The sequence below is a fragment of the Hyaena hyaena genome, unplaced genomic scaffold, assembly GCF_003009895.1.
Source record: "Hyaena hyaena isolate Hyena2069 unplaced genomic scaffold, ASM300989v1 scaffold_330, whole genome shotgun sequence".
Lineage (NCBI taxonomy): Eukaryota > Metazoa > Chordata > Mammalia > Carnivora > Hyaenidae > Hyaena > Hyaena hyaena.
Window position 1 is genome coordinate 362921 of NW_024080961.1, and position 16745 is coordinate 379665.

Consider the following 16745-nt stretch of genomic DNA (forward strand, 5'->3'; position numbering starts at 1 on the left):
ACGGCAACAATCTCTGAGAAGGCAGGGTGTCTCCTAATTAGAATTAACATTTACAAGAAGTTTTATGATACAAACAATTATCTACTTTTCTGACTTTCTAAAAGACTGAACATTTTTCCTTATCTTATGGAGATTTCTTTTACCATAATTATGAAGGTCTGTGGTTTTTCAAGACCAAGTCCTAGAAAGCCCCTAGTTAGCAGCAACATGAAAAAAATAGGTATGAGAGCTCAAAACTTACTATAGAGAGGACAAAGGAGCAAAATAAAAGAGACACAGTTTTCTAATCTTAGACCAACAATTTCATCCCAAATGTCTCCTGAGAGGCAAATACCATATACCAGAAACCATTTCATCTTCTCACTTTCATGCACTTGATAGATGGGCATTCACAGCCAGGAAGAAAACTTGATTAGCATTGAAATGTAAGAGTCTGCTAACTATTTTTGATGAGTTCACTCATTTCGATGTGATCAGGTGCAAGGAACTCAGTTTTATCCAGGATAGGAAACTGCTTCTCACCCTTTCACAGTTCTGTTATCACTGGGATTTGGATAGGATGCTGCTCTTGGGTAAAATGGGCATCTTTTATTCTTTGTTCTAAGGTGCAGTGCCACTTGAAGGTCTTCTCCAAGATCCTGGCATAGGGGGTTGAGATAGAATGGCAGCAGCAGTGGCTCCGACTGTGGGGATAGTACCTTCTGCAAAGATGTGTTAAATAGTTACCATGTCCCTTTTATCCTGGTTCTTCCTCTTTCAAATGTCCCCCTCCTTTCTTTTAAGTCTTCCTCCACTGGATCCTTCCCACACGGAGGCTACAAACATACTCAATACTTGCTCATAAAAATAAAAGCAAAAATAACAACAAAAACTCTCCCTTATTTCTGCATCCTCTTTTAACCACTACTAGAATCATAGCATTGGTCAACGTTTAGAGTTTACTGTTTGCGTTTGGCTTTTTCAAAAAGTGCACGGAGGCACTTGGGTGGCTCAGTCGGTTAAGCATCCAACTCGTGATCTCAGCTCACGTCTTGATCTGAGACCCGTGTTTAAGCCCCGTCTTGGGCTCTGCATTGGGCATGAAGCCTACTTAAAAGAAAAAAATAATGTATGTTAATAATAATCACTAATTAATAATATATAATTATATGCAATAAATATTATTTATCATAATATGTAACTATTACTTGATAATTAAAATATATCATATATTATTAACTAATGATTAATATTAGTTAATAATATATGCACAGAAATTAAGGGTACTAGAGAGACTGTGGTTCAGATTGCCTATCATAAACTCCCTGTCTAGTCAGAGAAAGAAAATTAGACCATAAGAAAAGAATGTGATAGAGGTAGAGAGCTTATGGACATATTCAGAAATGGAAGAGCTGGATGAGGTCAGAGACAGTAGTGGGAGAAAAGACTGCAAGAACTAGACAGATTAAAAGGAAAGTTGCAGTCAAATCATTAGATATGAAAGTTTAAATTCCTTTTTTTAATGCTTACTATTTTTGAGAGAGAGAGAGAGAAAGGGAGCATGAATGGGCGAGGGGCACAGACCCAAGCTCAACTGATTGATCAGATGCTCAACTGATTGATCCACCCACATGCCCCTGAAAGTTTAAATTCCCAATGAGGGGGGCACCTAGGTGGCTCAGTCGGTTAAGCATCTGACTTTGGCTTAAGTCATGATCTCATGGTTCGTGGGTTCAAGCCCCATGTCGGGTTCTGTGCTGACAGCTCAGAGCCTGGAGCCTGCTTCAGATTCTGTGTCTCCCTCTCTCTTTGCCCCTCCCTGCCTCAAGCTCTCTCTCTCTCTGTCTCAAAAATAAATAAAACATTTAAAAAATTCCCGATGAGGAACAATTCTTGGTGAATGATCATATGGTCATAGATGGCCAAAATAAATTCAACATCTCTAGAAATGAGGAGGCCAAGGAAGACATTAGATAAATTGCCCACATAGACATGAATGTCACCCAAGATGAGAGCAAACCAATGAAATGATCAAAAAGACTGTAAGCCAATTCTTCAAATCTTCTATGAATAAAGAAGACTACACAAAGTAGTAACTGACAACAATAAGGAAGGATAGAAGATTCTTGAGCTGGATGACATAAACTTTAAATAAAGTGGAGGTTTTCCACAATCAAGTACAAGTAATTGCTTGGCAGTGTCATGGGGGAATGAGAATGACCAGTCCCGTTTTCAGCCCTACCATGGGCAGGGCATAGAAGGATAATTGCCACCATGGAGAGGGCGGCATGGCTTGTGGTGTCCTTGAGGGAGCGCTATTAGAGAAGAAGGCTTGAGGTAGGGAGAAGACCAGGGTCTTCTGCTGCTGCATCTGGGTGAGAAAAGGTGATGGTCCAACTACCTGGTAGCAGTGAGAATAAAAAGAAGGAGATATGTCCTAATGATATAAAGAAGGTAGATTGCTTTGATAACTAATTAACTGTAAAGAAAAAATAGGAAGGGCACTGGGTGTTGTATGGAAACCAACTTGACAATAAACGATTTAAGAAAAAAAAAGAATAAATAGGAAGGATAAAGGACAACTTTCAGGATGCTGTTTTGAGCATGTGGGTATATGAATGTGCTCTCTACTGAAACAGAGGGAGAAGAACCTAGATAAACAACGATGAGATCAGGTTTTGACCTTGTCCCTCTGCAAATACCCTAGAGGCAACCAAATGCCGCTTTCCAAAACTGTGCATGGGAGAGGAATCAGGCGCAAACAAGTCAGCTGTAAAAGAGAAAAGGGAGCAGGGGACGACAGCTTAGAATGACTGTCACCCCGAACAACTGCACAGTCCCATATTTATCGAGAATATGATCGTTAATCAATGCCAGGATTGTTTTTAGTGATCAGAGGATGACTTCACGAAAAAAACAGAACTACTCGGGCAGGTACGTTATGGTGGATGAAGCATAAGCAGTAAGTTTCATCTGAACAGGTGGTCTCTGAGCAAGCAGAGAAGTGGACCCAAAAGAAGCAGGCGGCGTTCTGCGCAGGGCGGGTCAGACGTTCCTGGCTGCCTGGCTCCATGTCAGAAATCAGCCACTTTCCCAGAGGGACATTACAGTGTGTATTTTCCTCGAGCTGATTTAATCATTTATTAATCCTTATATAGTTTTGTGTACTGTTTTCCTCCATAACTACATTTTATGGGTCACATTGTTCTGAGAGGTCACCAGAAACAAACATATATACTCTAGGTTCAGGGAAAAGATTGGGACTACAGAGATGAATTTGAGAACCATCATCCCTGAATGGAAGTCAAACGTGAATAAGTGAAAGAGATCACTCAGGGAGGGTATTTTGTTCTATTTTAATGAATGAAACCTCTTTACATCTGTGGCTCTACATTATTCTTTCTCCTGTCAGTCAGTGGTCCTGATTTGTTATTTGTGTTGAACTGGTTCCCCATCGCCCTCTTGACAATTACTGAATGTCTCCATTATGCCATGTATTGAAATATAAAAGTAAAAAGCCTAGTCCTTTCCCTGCTGCTTCTCCAACCTGTCACTGCTGCTCTGAGGCTCTTGCCTCTTTTACCAGGCTCCTAATGCTGTCATGAACTTCAATTATTTATAAGAGTATGAACTCTTTCTCCCATTAGAATATAAACCCCCTAAGGGCAGAGATCTTGTGTCATTCTCTGAAGCATTCTTAGACACTAAACAGTGCCTGAAACAAAGGAGGCTCACCAAAAATATTCATTAACGTAATGAATGAAAAAGAACAAAGATTGGCATACAAGCTTGAAAAGGTAAACGCTTATAAACCAATATAACCAATAGTATGAAAGTCATTGCCATTCTGGTTAAATTTTTTATTTGTTAATTTAATTAGAAGGGAAAACATAGGCAAGCAGAAAATAATGACTGCATCTCATCCCCATAAAGATGGCTATAAAAAAAAATCCAAGAAAAAGAAAACACCAAGTGTGGGCAAGAATGCGGAGAAATTGGAATCCTTACGCGCTGTTGCTAAAAACGTAAAATGGTACAGCCACTGTGGAAAACAGTATGATCTTTCCTCAAAAACCCTAAGGTAGAATTATTATTATATGACCCCAGCGAAAATTCCACTTCTAGTAAATACATAAAAGAATTGAAAGCTGGGACTCAAATAGATAAGCAACGCCCCTATTCATCAATGGATGAATGGATGGACAAAATATGGCACGTACATATGATGGGATATCACTCGGCCTTAAAAAGGAAGTAAATTCTGAAGTGTATAGATAACCTCTGATGACACTTTAAGTGAAATAAGCTAGCCACACAAAAAATAAGATTTGCATGATTCCACTTACTGTATATAAGGTATTTAGAGCAGTCGAATTCATAGAGACAGAGTAGATGAGTGGTTACAAGGGGCCGGGAGGAATGCAAAATAGAGAGTTAATAATTAATGGACACAGAGTTTCAGTTTTGCAAGATGAAGAGCTCTGGAGGTGCTCTAGAACTGGATGGTGGTGACGGCTTCGTAAGGAAGGGAATGCACTTACACAGTACTAGAGTTTACATTTTAAAATGGCTACACTGGGTTAAGCGTCTAACTGTATCTGCCTCAGTCAGGATCTCACCGTTGATGGAATCGAGCCCAGCATCCGGCTCAGCCCTGAGAGCGTGGAGCCTGCTTGTGATTCTCTCTCCACCCCCCCTCCGCCCTCCCCCCACTTGCTCTAGCTCTCTCTCAAAATAAATAAACATCAAAAATGGTTAAGATGCTACATTTTATGTGTATTTTACCACAATTTTTAAGAATTAATTTTAAAAAGAAGCCAAGCACCAATTTTTTTTTTTTTTAAAGATGACTAACAATCCACATCAATCACAACCCACAGTGAAAAAAGAAACTCGGACCACCAGCCAAGTTGACCACCCCGCGGAGGGCGACAGAAACCAAGGGCGAGCCAGGCCTCCGAGCAAGGCGGGGCTGCGGGGCGGGGCTGCGGGGCGGGGCTGCGGGGCGAGGCTGCGGAGTGGGGCTGTAGGGCGGGGCTGCAGGCGGAGCCAGGCCTCCGCGCAAGGAGGAGCTGCAGGGAGGGGCTGCAGGGCGGGGCTGCAGGGCAGCCGCCGGTTAAAGTGGGTCACCCGCGGACTGGGCCGCCACTGCGCAGGCGCATATGACGGCCGCCGCGGCGCCTTTTACACATACCGGAAGTGACGTCTCTAACGCTGAGCCAGGTTCGGCGCAGGTTCACGTAGGTGAGCGGGGCTGGGGGCTGTGCTCCTAGACCGCTATGAGCTGCACCATCGAGAAGATCCTGACAGACGCTAAGACTCTGCTGGAGCGGCTGCGGGAGCACGACGCGGCCGCAGAGTCGCTGGTGGACCAGTCAGCCGCGCTGCACCGGCGGGTGGCCGCTATGAGGGAGGCGGGGACGGCGCTTCCGGACCAGGTCGGGCGGAGGGTAGGGGGCCGGGCCCGCAGGTTCTGCGCGTCGGAGGGGTGTGGAGGGGGGAGAAGGAAGGTGGGAAGCCGGCCAGAGAGGTCCGCCTGCTCGCAGCGGCTGGCGGTGAGACCTTTCTGCGGGGTCGGGGCTGGGAACGCCGCCCTGGAGCCCCGACTCCTGCTGCTTCGGTTGCATCCGCGGCTGTTCTGTTAACGGCGCGCTCAGTTTGTATCTGTTTGTCCAGTATCAAGAAGATGCATCCGATATAAAGGATATGTCCAAATTCAAACCGCACGTTCTGCTGTCCCAAGAGAACACACAGATTAGAGACTTGCAGCAGGAAAACAGAGGTTAGTCAGGCCTTTTTTCTGTAGTTATGATTTTCTAATACCCAGTAACGTTTCAAAAGTTCTTGCCAGACTAACCACATTTTCTATGATCTCCTGATTAGTACTTCTCAAAAGCGTCATACCGTGCTGGCCCAGTAACGGTAACGTTTGTTACATTACTCTTTTTAAGGTCATCTCGTTTTGTATTTAGAGGCAGCTTATCAAAAGGGTGCCTAGTAGAGTTGAATTATTGCAAGGCATATTTGTGTATCCCCGCATGGATATTTGCATAAGAAAACAGTTAATATCCTCAAGGGCTTAAATTTTTTATTAATTGACATAAACTCCAAAGTTAAATTGCAGAGGTTTTTAAAAATGCTCTGGTGCAAGGTGGAAGAAAGGAATTTTATCCTCAGTCTATATATTCTCAGGTTTGATGAATAAATTATTAGTGATAGTATGAAGTTATTTGGGTTTTTTTTTTAATTTTTTAAGGTTTTTTTAATGTTTTTTTTAATTTATTTCTAGGAGAGAGAGAGAGAGAGAGACAGCATGAGCAGGGGAGGGTCAGAGAGAGGGATTCACAGACTGAAACAGGCTCCCGGCTCTGAGCTGGCAGTCAGCACAGAGCCCGACGCGGGGCTCGAACCCACGAACCGCGAGATCATGACCTAAGCGAAAGTCGGACGCTCAACCGACTAAGACACCCAGGCGCCCCTAATTTTTTAAGGTTTTATTTATTTCTGAGAGAGAGTGAGAGTGTGAGCAGGAGAGGGTCAGAGAGAGAGGGAGACACAGAATCTGAAACAGGCTCCAGGCTTTGAGCTGGCAATCAACACAGAGCCCGACACAGGGCTCGAACACACAAATCATGAGATCATGACCTGAGCTGAAGTCAGATGCTTAACCGACTGAGCCACCCAGGCACCCCTAGTATGAAGTTATTTGTATGTCCGTTTTACAGAGAGCTCTCACATGTATCATCCCATTATAATCTCATATCTTCATTTTGAGGTAGGTAGGCCGGTATTTAATATTACAACACAGTTAATAGGCTCGGAGGGCTTAAATGATTTGCATAGCAGTAGTAGTAAGCTTAGAAACTCACAAAATTGAACCAAAACCTGTGTCTTCTGATTCTACATCCCATGTTGTTTCTACCAAGCTATGCTGCCTCTGCTTAGAAAGTTATTTTTCAGATAGACCTTAACTGTTGAGTTTTATGGACTTAAACACTGATTTATAACTTTGCATTCACGACATCTCATGGAGTGTCATTAATTCCAATTGGAAAGAGTTTTGGCTTTGAGAGCTAGCTCCCAGACATCACTGCCAAGTGATTTTATTTTGTTTTTTTGATAGAGCTATGGGTCTCCCTGGAGGAACACCAGGATGCCTTGGAGCTCATCATGAGCAAGTACCGGAAACAGATGTTACAATTAATGATTGCTAAGAAGGCTGTGGATGCTGAACCGGTCCTGAAAGCTCACCAGTCTCACTCTGCAGTAAGAAACTTTGAGGAATAAGTGCTAAATGAACAGGATTGAAATCTTGAATCGTTTTAAATTGTTTGCTTGTTTTCGAAGAAAAGTAAGCTTGTTTTCCTTTCACGTTTATCACCTTCGCTTTGATTTGCCTGTACCTTTGTAAGGATATGAATAGAAAGAAGGGAATAAGGGGCTGTTCGGGCGCCTTTCGTTGTGTGGGACTAAGGTTCCTCCCTTCCTCACCAAGATCTCTTTTCAAGACTAATGGGTGCCTACTTCCTTGACCAAACATAATGCCAGGTAGTGCTGAAGGTGCTCAGTAAATAATTTGGTTGGTTATTTTTTTAATGTTTTATGTATTTTTGAGAGAGACAGAGAGTGCGTGGGGGAGGGGCAGAGAGAGAGGGAGATACAGAATCCAAAGAAAATTCCAGGCTCTGAGCTGTCAGCACAGAGCCCAATGCAGGGCTCAAACTCATGAACCGCAAGATTGCGACCTGAGCCGAAGTCGGATGCTCAAACAACCGAGCCATCCAGGAGCCCCACTATTTGGTTGGTTATTATTGTATTTTCACTAAACTGCAAGCTCCTTGATTGTAAGGAGCATGAATTCTTCTTTCATCTTTAACATAGTACCTGGCACATAGCAGGCAGGCAGTAAACCTTTATTAAACTGAACTACATAGCATCATACTAGGTAATTAGAGAGAAGTATGGTTTTTAAAAAAATACGTGGCATAGTTTCTACACTTCGGTTGCTTATGATTTAATTCGGGGGACCTAGTAACTGTGCTTATGTTTGTAGAGTGCTTCATAGTTGTCATTGTACATTCACATGTACTATATCTCTTAAACCTGGATGAAAAGATTGGCACCTATTTGCTCCATGGAATTTATGAAAGAAAATTTGCATCTTTCTGACTTAACATTGAAAGCATTTTACTGACTTAACAAAAGTTTTAGGGAGCAAGAATATTTTAAATATGTGAATAGCTCTCATCTAGAAAAGAAAAATAAACTTTTCTGTTATCTGGAGGAAAAACTTGAACCTTGAAAGAGTTTAGCTTGAGGCACCTGGGTGGCTCAGTTGGTTTAGTGTCCGACTTTAGTTCAAGTCACGATGTCACGGTTCATGGGTTTGAGCCCTTCATCGGGCTCTGTGCTAGCAGCATGGACCCCACTTTGGATCTTGCCCCTTCTCTTTCTGCACCTCACTCACCCTCTTTCAAAAGTAAAATAAAAAAAAAAAGTTTAGCTCACATGAAAAACTTGCGAAGAGACATGTCCAACAATAGAATAAAGTACCTTGGAATGTGGTGAGTTCCTGCCAATAAAAATACTCAAATTGAAGTTAAACAGCCACTTAGAGATATTGTTCAAAGGCCAATGGTTGGTTTGAGTAGAATCAATCTTTTGAAAACAAATTATTTGTGCCTCTACTACAAGATAACTTTATTATGGCTTTGCCTTTCCAGACTCAGATTATGATGAAACTCCTGTGTAACTTCTGTAGCATAGATTAAATGAATTTTTTAATTCATAATGCACATGTTCTTGTGAACATATCTGTAGAAAAGATAACTTTTTTACCTTTTTCTTTTCTTAATCTTAATCTTCACAGGAAATTGAGAGTCAGATTGACAGAATCTGTGAAATGGGAGAAGTGATGAGGAAAGCAGTTCAGGTGGACGATGACCAATTTTGTAAGATTCAGGAAAAACTAGCCCAATTAGAGGTAAGATTGTTGCTATTATAGGCTCAAAATATTCAGGGAGTTTTCTTAGAGTCTGGAAGGTATGCCATCGCTATCCTCGGCAGTGTATTGATGTTTTCTGTGTGTTCGTGATATAAAGTAAAACTCCTCTTCTACATCCTTTCCAAGAAAGTAGATGTAATCAGCATTAAATAATGAAAATGCCAACTATGTATTGGCTAGAAATTGAAATATTATCATATTGAGAGGGTAGAGAGTAGAAGGGGTAGATTACATGTGAGCTAGAATCCCTCCTCTGCTATAAAAGGAAGTCAAATAGATAATGCCTGAAATTGATGATCAAGAAATAGCAGCTCAGGGGCACATGGGTGGCTCAGTCAGTTAAGCATCTGATTTCGGCTCCGGTCATATTCTCACAGTTCCTGAATTCAAGCCACATGTTGGGCTCTATGCTGACAGCTCAGAGCCTGGAGTCTGTTTCAGATTCTGTGTCTCCCTCTCTGGCCCTCCCCTCTTCATGCTTCTCTCTCTCTCAGAAATAAATATAAATAAATAAATAAGTAAGAAATAGTACAGTCATAATAGTTATTATTAGTTACTCCTTTATTAACTATGGAAGTAAGTACCAAAAGAAATAGATAAAAGTTTTAAAAGTAGTTGCCCTAGGGAACAAAGCCAAAGGCATGCTGTTTATTTTATAAACGTTATAGTCTTGATTTTTTAAAAGCTATTTTCATGTGATATTTTTATTATAATAGCAATAAGTTTCAAAAAAAAAAGGCCTGGGGGTGTTAGAATCCCATAAAATTATTAAGAAAACATAATAGATGATTGGAATGTTGCTGCTTACTACAAGATGCTGTCATGGGCCCTTTGAGAAATATCAGAGAGAAAAAGATCGGGTCTCTGCACAGAGCCTACTGAAAGGGATAAGACTAGTCCTGGCATGACTGAAATGGTTTCTACGTGCTGGGAGAGATGCACGGTACTAAGGGAAGCACTTTCTATGGGAGATGATATAATGACCATGGATGTAGACTCTTGATAAGGCCTAAAAATGTTATCGTTTCCCAGAATTTGCTACAGAGAGAATGAGGATGAAGAGTGCAAGCTGCCCTCACTGGAAATCAAAGGGAGTGACAAGGTCCCAAGTGGGAATTAGGAGTTAGTTAAAACAGTAGAAAAACCTCGTCTGCACTATCCCTGATTTACTTCAAATATGGAAACAGCCCTTAGGAAAAGTGGAACACATTTTCCTCCATATGTTAAGTGGAAAGGACACCAGCGTCAGACTGAAACCCCAGCAGTACCACATCCCAGTTACCAGAGTTGGGACAAGTCTTGGGCTCTGGTGGCCACACTGTCCTTGTCTGATAGAGAACTTGCGTGCAGACAGTGGTACCTGCCCCCGTGTTGTTGTGAGCCGATGTATGTAAGACATCCACTGGTACCTGGCTGTTGACCCAGTGAGTAGTTTCCTCTCTTCTTCCTTTTTCCAAAACTTTAGAGCATCCAGGAGAGAAGACTGAGCAGAATGAAAATATTAGGAATTTAAAAGGTAGAAGAAACAGTAGTAAAACTTGTGGGAGCCACAGAAAGTACAAGCACTGAATGCCTCAGGTGGAGAGAGACTTTGGTTTTCTTTCTTTGTAGTCCTAACACATGCTATATAGAAATTACTCAGTAAACCTATGTTAAATTATTAATAATTAGTATTTTAGGAAATTCTCAGTTATGTTGTTCATACGCTTAAAACTAAAATAATATGCTTTTTGTTCCTGGTTCAAAACAATGTACTGTGATGCAGCTTGATAGTCAAAATACTGAAGCAAACATACCTTTTTTTTTTCCAGCTTGAAAATAAGGAACTTCGAGAATTATTGTCCATCAGCAGTGAGTCTCTTCAGGTCAGGAAGGAAAACTCAATGGACACGGTTTCCCAAGCCATCAAATAACTCAACTTCTGAATGACAGCTGGAGAGTGTCAAGGAAGGAAATTATTATCTTTCTATTTGAATATTGTCCATTTAGTGTCTTGCCTCAGACTTGATTTAGTGTTGATTAAAGGTATCGTGTGGCAGTTTAGAATTCGAAGTCAAAGTGGCTGTCCACAAAACAGTTTTTGGGTGTGTTCGTGAAAATACACAGTTTCACATTCCTTTTTCTGAGAGATGACTTTTAATTTTCAGTTCTGGGACCTCGATTTACATAAACTGTATTACCAGTTCCTTCTTGTTTCTTCACATCTCTGAAACTTAGAACCTTTTACTATAAGTCAGCAATTTTATTTTATATAGGAATATAAATTACAGTTCTAAAAAAATGTTTAAAAGAGATAAGCTTTTTAAATCTATTTGGCCTAAACCTAGATTTTTTTTTTTTCCATTTGAGAAGAGTGATACAATTCCCTAGCACTGGATTAGCAGATTCTCTGATTTGTAACATCATTCACCTCCTATGAAGTTCTAAGTCTCTCTCTCTGGTGCTAAGAGTTGGCACTTTATGACCTGGTGTCTTTACTCTTTAATTTGAGAGAACCTACTGCTAATCCCCGAGAAACATACTTGAAAGTAAGTCCCTTTTTTCTAGTGATAGTAGAGTCATTGTATTGTTCAAAGAATCCTGAGAAATTTGTCCTGTGTATGTGCAGATACACAAGTACTCTTAGTTCAGATCCTAAAGGGAGCTTTTATTTATTCTATTTGATATTAATAGCCAATTTTTCAGTATTGTCCTCAGAGGAAATCTTCAACTTGGATGGTTTACCCGGTTGAAGAGCATATAATAGGTTTATTCACATCAGTTTTTAATGTGCTACATTCTGTTTACTATATATAGAACTTCTATCTTATAGTTAAGAACCATCACTTACTTAGAGGTCTTTCATTATTAGTACCGAAGGTTGGCTTTCTTTTTGGATTCACTTTTCATTCACTTTACGCCATTCGTCATGCTGTGTAGACAACAAAGCAATGTTGAGATTCAAACGCTGAGTGGTCAGCGACTCTCGCTCACCAACTCATTCTTCCATCTCAGTTTAGTCACACGTGAAATTTACAAACTACTTCATGTTACTATCAAATTAGGTTTGCCCAAGAAATAATTGAAATAACTAATCCTAAACCTGTCCATATTTTCCAGTAGCACTAAGCGCCATACTGCAAAGGAGAGACACGGTATTAAAAAGTTTTTGGTTAGTACTTTGTATGATGTAAACTTTCGTCCTGCCATAAAGAATTAACTCCAGTTAAAACAATTAAACCTCACTAAGATCTCCTAAAAGCATCTGATCCAAGTAATACTGAAAGGGCTTCGCCTATAGTGGTGGTCTTTAATAATGAGGTATTTTAGAATTTGTCAAATTTCTATTCAAAGTCCCACACAGAATTTGAAAAAGACTACCACCTCCAGTGTAGGCATTTTTATTTTGTCTTCCAAGAGTAAGTAAACCGTTAGTCCAGCCTTTTGGCTTGAAGTATATTGTCCTGAATGCCACTGCATGTCCCACAGTTCCACTCAGGAAGCAGGTACCCCTATACAATCTGTCAGGTCCCATACCCAGTTTTCAGTAAAAACGATAGTCATCAAATGGCCTGTTAAAGTATGACATGGTGTCTATCTGCCTTATGTTCCTTTTTAAGGGGTTTATAAAGTACTTTACATCTTGGATATCAGGATAATTCTACATGGTAACTTTTCGCCCTGGCAAATCAAAGTTTGAAGTTTGAGTCTAAGAGTTCTCAGTGCCCAACATAATGTAAATTCTGGCTAGTGTTAATATAAATATATCATTTCTAATAAAAACTTCATTTTGAGAATAACAGTTAATTTTATTCTGCATTGAGTCTAATTATCAGGAAATACCAAGGTTTATTTTTCACATATATAGCAACCTGTCAAGTAGACGGGGCTTTTCAGAAATATTTTGTAATTATCATAATGTAGTCAGCTATAGAAGTCTACAAATAGTTGTTTCTAAAATGGTTTTAGAAGAGTCCTTCTGTGCTCACTTCGGCAGCACATACACTAAAATTAGAAGAGTCCTTCCATGGTCTAGCTGGTTGAGTGTGATTTCGACTCCGGTCATGATCCTAGGTTTGCTGGTTCAAGCCCCACGTCGGGCTCCACACTGAACTTGGACCTTGCTTGAGACTCTCTTCCTCTGCCCCTCTCTCTGGCCCACGTGCTGGCTCTCGCTCTCACTCAACTAAACAAATAAATAACTAAAATGGTTTTAGAGATTTCGTCGTGATTTAGAAATCCAAAATTAAATGATTACAAATCAAATTATAAAAACTGAGTTTAGACATACCTTGAAAAATGCTTAAATATTACTGATTTTTACCTTAGTACCTTTTACCTTGACTTTACCTTTTACCTTACCTTTCACATAATTTGATTCAAACATTGAAGGTCTATTTCAGTGTACCCCAAAATTGTTTAATGACTACTGAGAGAGAAATTTAGGAATGGGATCCAGGAATCTGTATTTTATAATCATCCAGGATAACTTCTAAGGATACTAGTTTGACGATGTCTAATCTGCTGTGTATCAGGCACTTCACTTGGAGTCATGAATAGAAAAAAGGTGAGGGAAGGGCGTTGATGCTGTTTTCGAAGAACAATTTGGTAGAGGAGACAAGTATACATACAGTTACAGCGCAGGATAAATCCAACATGTGGATGTAGGATACAGAGGAGGGGCCGGGAGGAGGGGAAAGCTTGGTGCTTTCTAGTCCCCATATAATCTCCATTCCACCCGTACCTCATTTTACACACACTCAGGCACAAGGAGCTGATGCCATCTGTCTAAACTGGAACCAAGGTTCCAACCCAGAGAGACCCTTAAACATATTCTTAACCACTAAGTCAAGCTGCCTTTAAATGCCAAATACTGAGTTCAAGTGGTTCTTGATTAGCAAAATCTATTTTTACTAATAGTGCAAAAGAAACACCACAGGCCATATATTAGAAAATATGAATTTGATAAATGGAGTTTTAACTCATGAGACGTAATTGTCCTCTCTCTTCTAGAAGGGTGCAGCTGAGACCATGTGTGCAGTAACTGACCCAAACAATGTTTAATCACTGATCTTACCTGCAAACAAAGAGTGCAGTTCTGTCTTTCAGATCCGCCTTCTTAGTATGCCCGTTTTCCTCCTCCATGCTCTCTTCTGTGGTTGCAAACAGGTCGGTGCTGTACCAGATTCCATGTCCGTACTGAAGGCAAGAAGGAAAGGGGAAATGGCTTGTGCCAGCTCTGCGTAGCCTCTTTATAAAAGAGAAGCAAAGCTTTCCCTGAAGTTCCAGACATTTCCCCTTGGCTTAATTTGCCTGCCTCTTTAAATGGTAACTTCTATCTTCAAAGGAGGCTGGGTACCTAGCTGCCTCAAATAAAATCAGTATTCTAGGGGCGCCTGGGTGGCTCAGTTGGTTAAGCGTCTGGCGTCCGACTTCGGCTCAGGTCAGATCTCATGGTTCGTGGGTTTGAGCTCCCACATTAAGCTCTGTGCTGACAGATCAGAGCCTGGAGCCTGCTTCAGATTCTGGGTCTTCCTCTCTCTCTGCCCCTCCCCCACTCATGCTCTGTCTCTCTCTGTCTCAAAAATAAACTATAAAAAATTTTAAAATAAAATCAGTATTCTAATAGCAAGGAGGAAAGAGTATTGAGAAAGCAATTAACAATGACAAGTCCTTTTACACTGAATCATTTTATTTTTTTTATTTTTTAAACAAGTTTATTTTTTTAAGTATAGTTTATGGTCAAGTTGGTTTCCATATAACACACAGTGCTCATCCCAACAAGTGCCCTTCTCAATGCCCATCACCCACTTTCCCCTCTCCTCCACCCCCCCATCAACCTTCAGTTTGTTCTCAGTATTTAAGAGTCTCTCATGGTTTGCCTCCCTCCCTCTCCTTAACTATTTTTTCTCCCCTTCCCCTCCCCCATGATTCTGTTAAGTTTGTCCTTTTCCATGTATGAGTGAAAACACATGTCCTTCTCTGCCTGACTTATTTCACTTAGCGTAACACCCTTGAGATCCATCCACGTTGCTACAAACAGCCAGATTTCATTCTTTCTCATTGCCATGTAGTATTCCATTGTATAGATAAGCCACATCTTTTTTTTTTTTTTTTCTGAGAGAGAGAGAGAAAGACGGCGTGAGAGGGGAGTCTGAGAGAGAGAGGGAGATACAGAATCTGAAACAGGCTCCAGGCTCTGAGCTAGCTGTCAGCACAGAGCCCGATGCGGGGCTCGAACCCATGAACAGAGAGATCATGACCTGAGCTGAAGTTGGACGCTTAACCAACTGAGCCACCCAGGCACCCCAAACCACATCTTCTTGATCCATTCGTCAGTTGATGGAGATTTAGACTGTTTCCATGATTTGGCTATTGTTGAGAGTGCTGCTATAAGCGTTGGGGTACATGTGCCCCTATGCATCAGCACTCTTGTATCCCTCGAGTAAATTCCTAGCAGTGCTAGTGCTGGGTCATAGGGGAGTTCTATTGTTAATTTTTTGAGGAACCTCCACACTGTTCTCCAGAGGGGCTGCACCAGTTTGCATTCCCACCAACAGTGTAAGAGGGCGCCCGTTTCTCTGCATCCTCGCCAGCATCTATAGTCTCCCGGTTTGTTCATTTTGGCCACTCTGACTGTTCACCGAATCACTCTTAATAAGTGAAAGTTGAAGGTGTTGGTGTTGAGCAGCCATGGGCTGTGGCAGACAACTGTCATTTCTTTCCAGGCTGCCCAATATCATTCCTATCCTGTTAGGGAGTCCCTCACCTAATGAGACCGAGCCTTCCTCCCTCCTAAGAAATTTAAGTGTCAGATGTTTTCCCAGCCTCTTTTGCAGCTAAGGAAGATACATCTGCCTTTAAAGCTAGGCATACAAAGAAGTAGGAACTATGCAGAATTCTTTTTGAGTAAAGGCCTACAACACTGGCTACTATATCCTGTTCCACAGAGGAGCAGCCAAAGTGGCTTTAGTGACAACATTCAGTATCCAGTGCCGGCAACATCATGGTGCAGACTGCCGTGTCTCTTCAACACACTGGCATCTTCACTGAAGCAATTACCTCAAGTGACTGGAGGCTCTGTAGCCTCTAATTGTGGTTTTCCGGCTGCCTTAGAGATCCTGAGGGCTGCTTATTAGCCTTTTAATAAAATCACTTTTTGTTAAAATTAACCTGAGTTGCCTCTAATTAAGAACACTGAAGTCCGGGCGCCTGGGTGGCTCAGTCGATTAAGAACACTGATAAAATAAGCACAGTCTAAAAAACAACTGTGCAAATATAAATTTTGCCAATATTTTAATACATAATTTTGCACTTATGTTTTAATACTTGACACTTAGAAAAGGATATGTAACATGCAGATAAGTTATCAAACATAATCATTCATCACCTAACTTAAGAATTAGAACATGGGGGCGCCTGGGTGGCTTAGTCGGTTAAGCGACCTACTTTCACTTAGGTCATGATCTCGCGGTTCGTAGGTTCGAGCCCCGCGTTGGGCTCTGTGCTGACTGCCAGCTCAGAGCCTGGAGCCTGTTTCAGTCTGTGACTCCCTCTCTCTTTGACCCTCCCCTGCTCACGCTGTCTGTCTCTCTCTCTCCTAGAAATAAATAAAAATATTAAAAAAAAAAGAATTAGAACATGATGCATACTTTGCATTTATTATTTATGCTCCTTTCCTATTCTCCCCACCTCCCTACACCCTCTTTTTGGTAGTTACGTCACATGGAAAAAGACCTAAAATATGTATGCATCCCTAAAGTGACAGTTTTTAGTTTTGTTC

General features: G+C 41.2%; 1 protein-coding gene and 1 pseudogene across 3 annotated transcripts; one reads left to right on the forward strand and one right to left on the reverse strand.

Annotated features, from left to right (window-relative positions):
• Positions 1 to 289: 289 nt before the first annotated feature.
• LOC120243086 lies at positions 290 to 736 on the reverse strand (annotated as a pseudogene).
• Positions 737 to 5161: 4425 nt separating this feature from the next.
• SIKE1 (suppressor of IKBKE 1) lies at positions 5162 to 12764 on the forward strand. 3 transcript variants are annotated; one of them, XR_005531213.1, is made up of 6 exons: positions 5162 to 5417; positions 5656 to 5761; positions 7103 to 7245; positions 8849 to 8962; positions 10016 to 10407; positions 10795 to 10885. XR_005531213.1 is itself a non-coding variant. In XM_039249100.1 (5 exons), exons 1-5 carry the CDS (start codon positions 5259 to 5261, stop codon positions 10894 to 10896), a joined length of 624 nt encoding a protein of 207 aa, XP_039105031.1. In that variant the 5' UTR covers positions 5165 to 5258; the 3' UTR covers positions 10897 to 12764. The 3 variants fall into 3 exon arrangements, 2 of the variants coding, with proteins under 2 accessions (XP_039105032.1, XP_039105031.1); XM_039249100.1 differs by lacking the exon at positions 10016 to 10407 and having other exon boundaries at positions 5165 to 5417; positions 10795 to 12764; XM_039249101.1 differs by lacking the exons at positions 8849 to 8962; positions 10016 to 10407 and having other exon boundaries at positions 10795 to 12764.
• The last annotated feature ends 3981 nt before the right edge of the window (positions 12765 to 16745 follow it).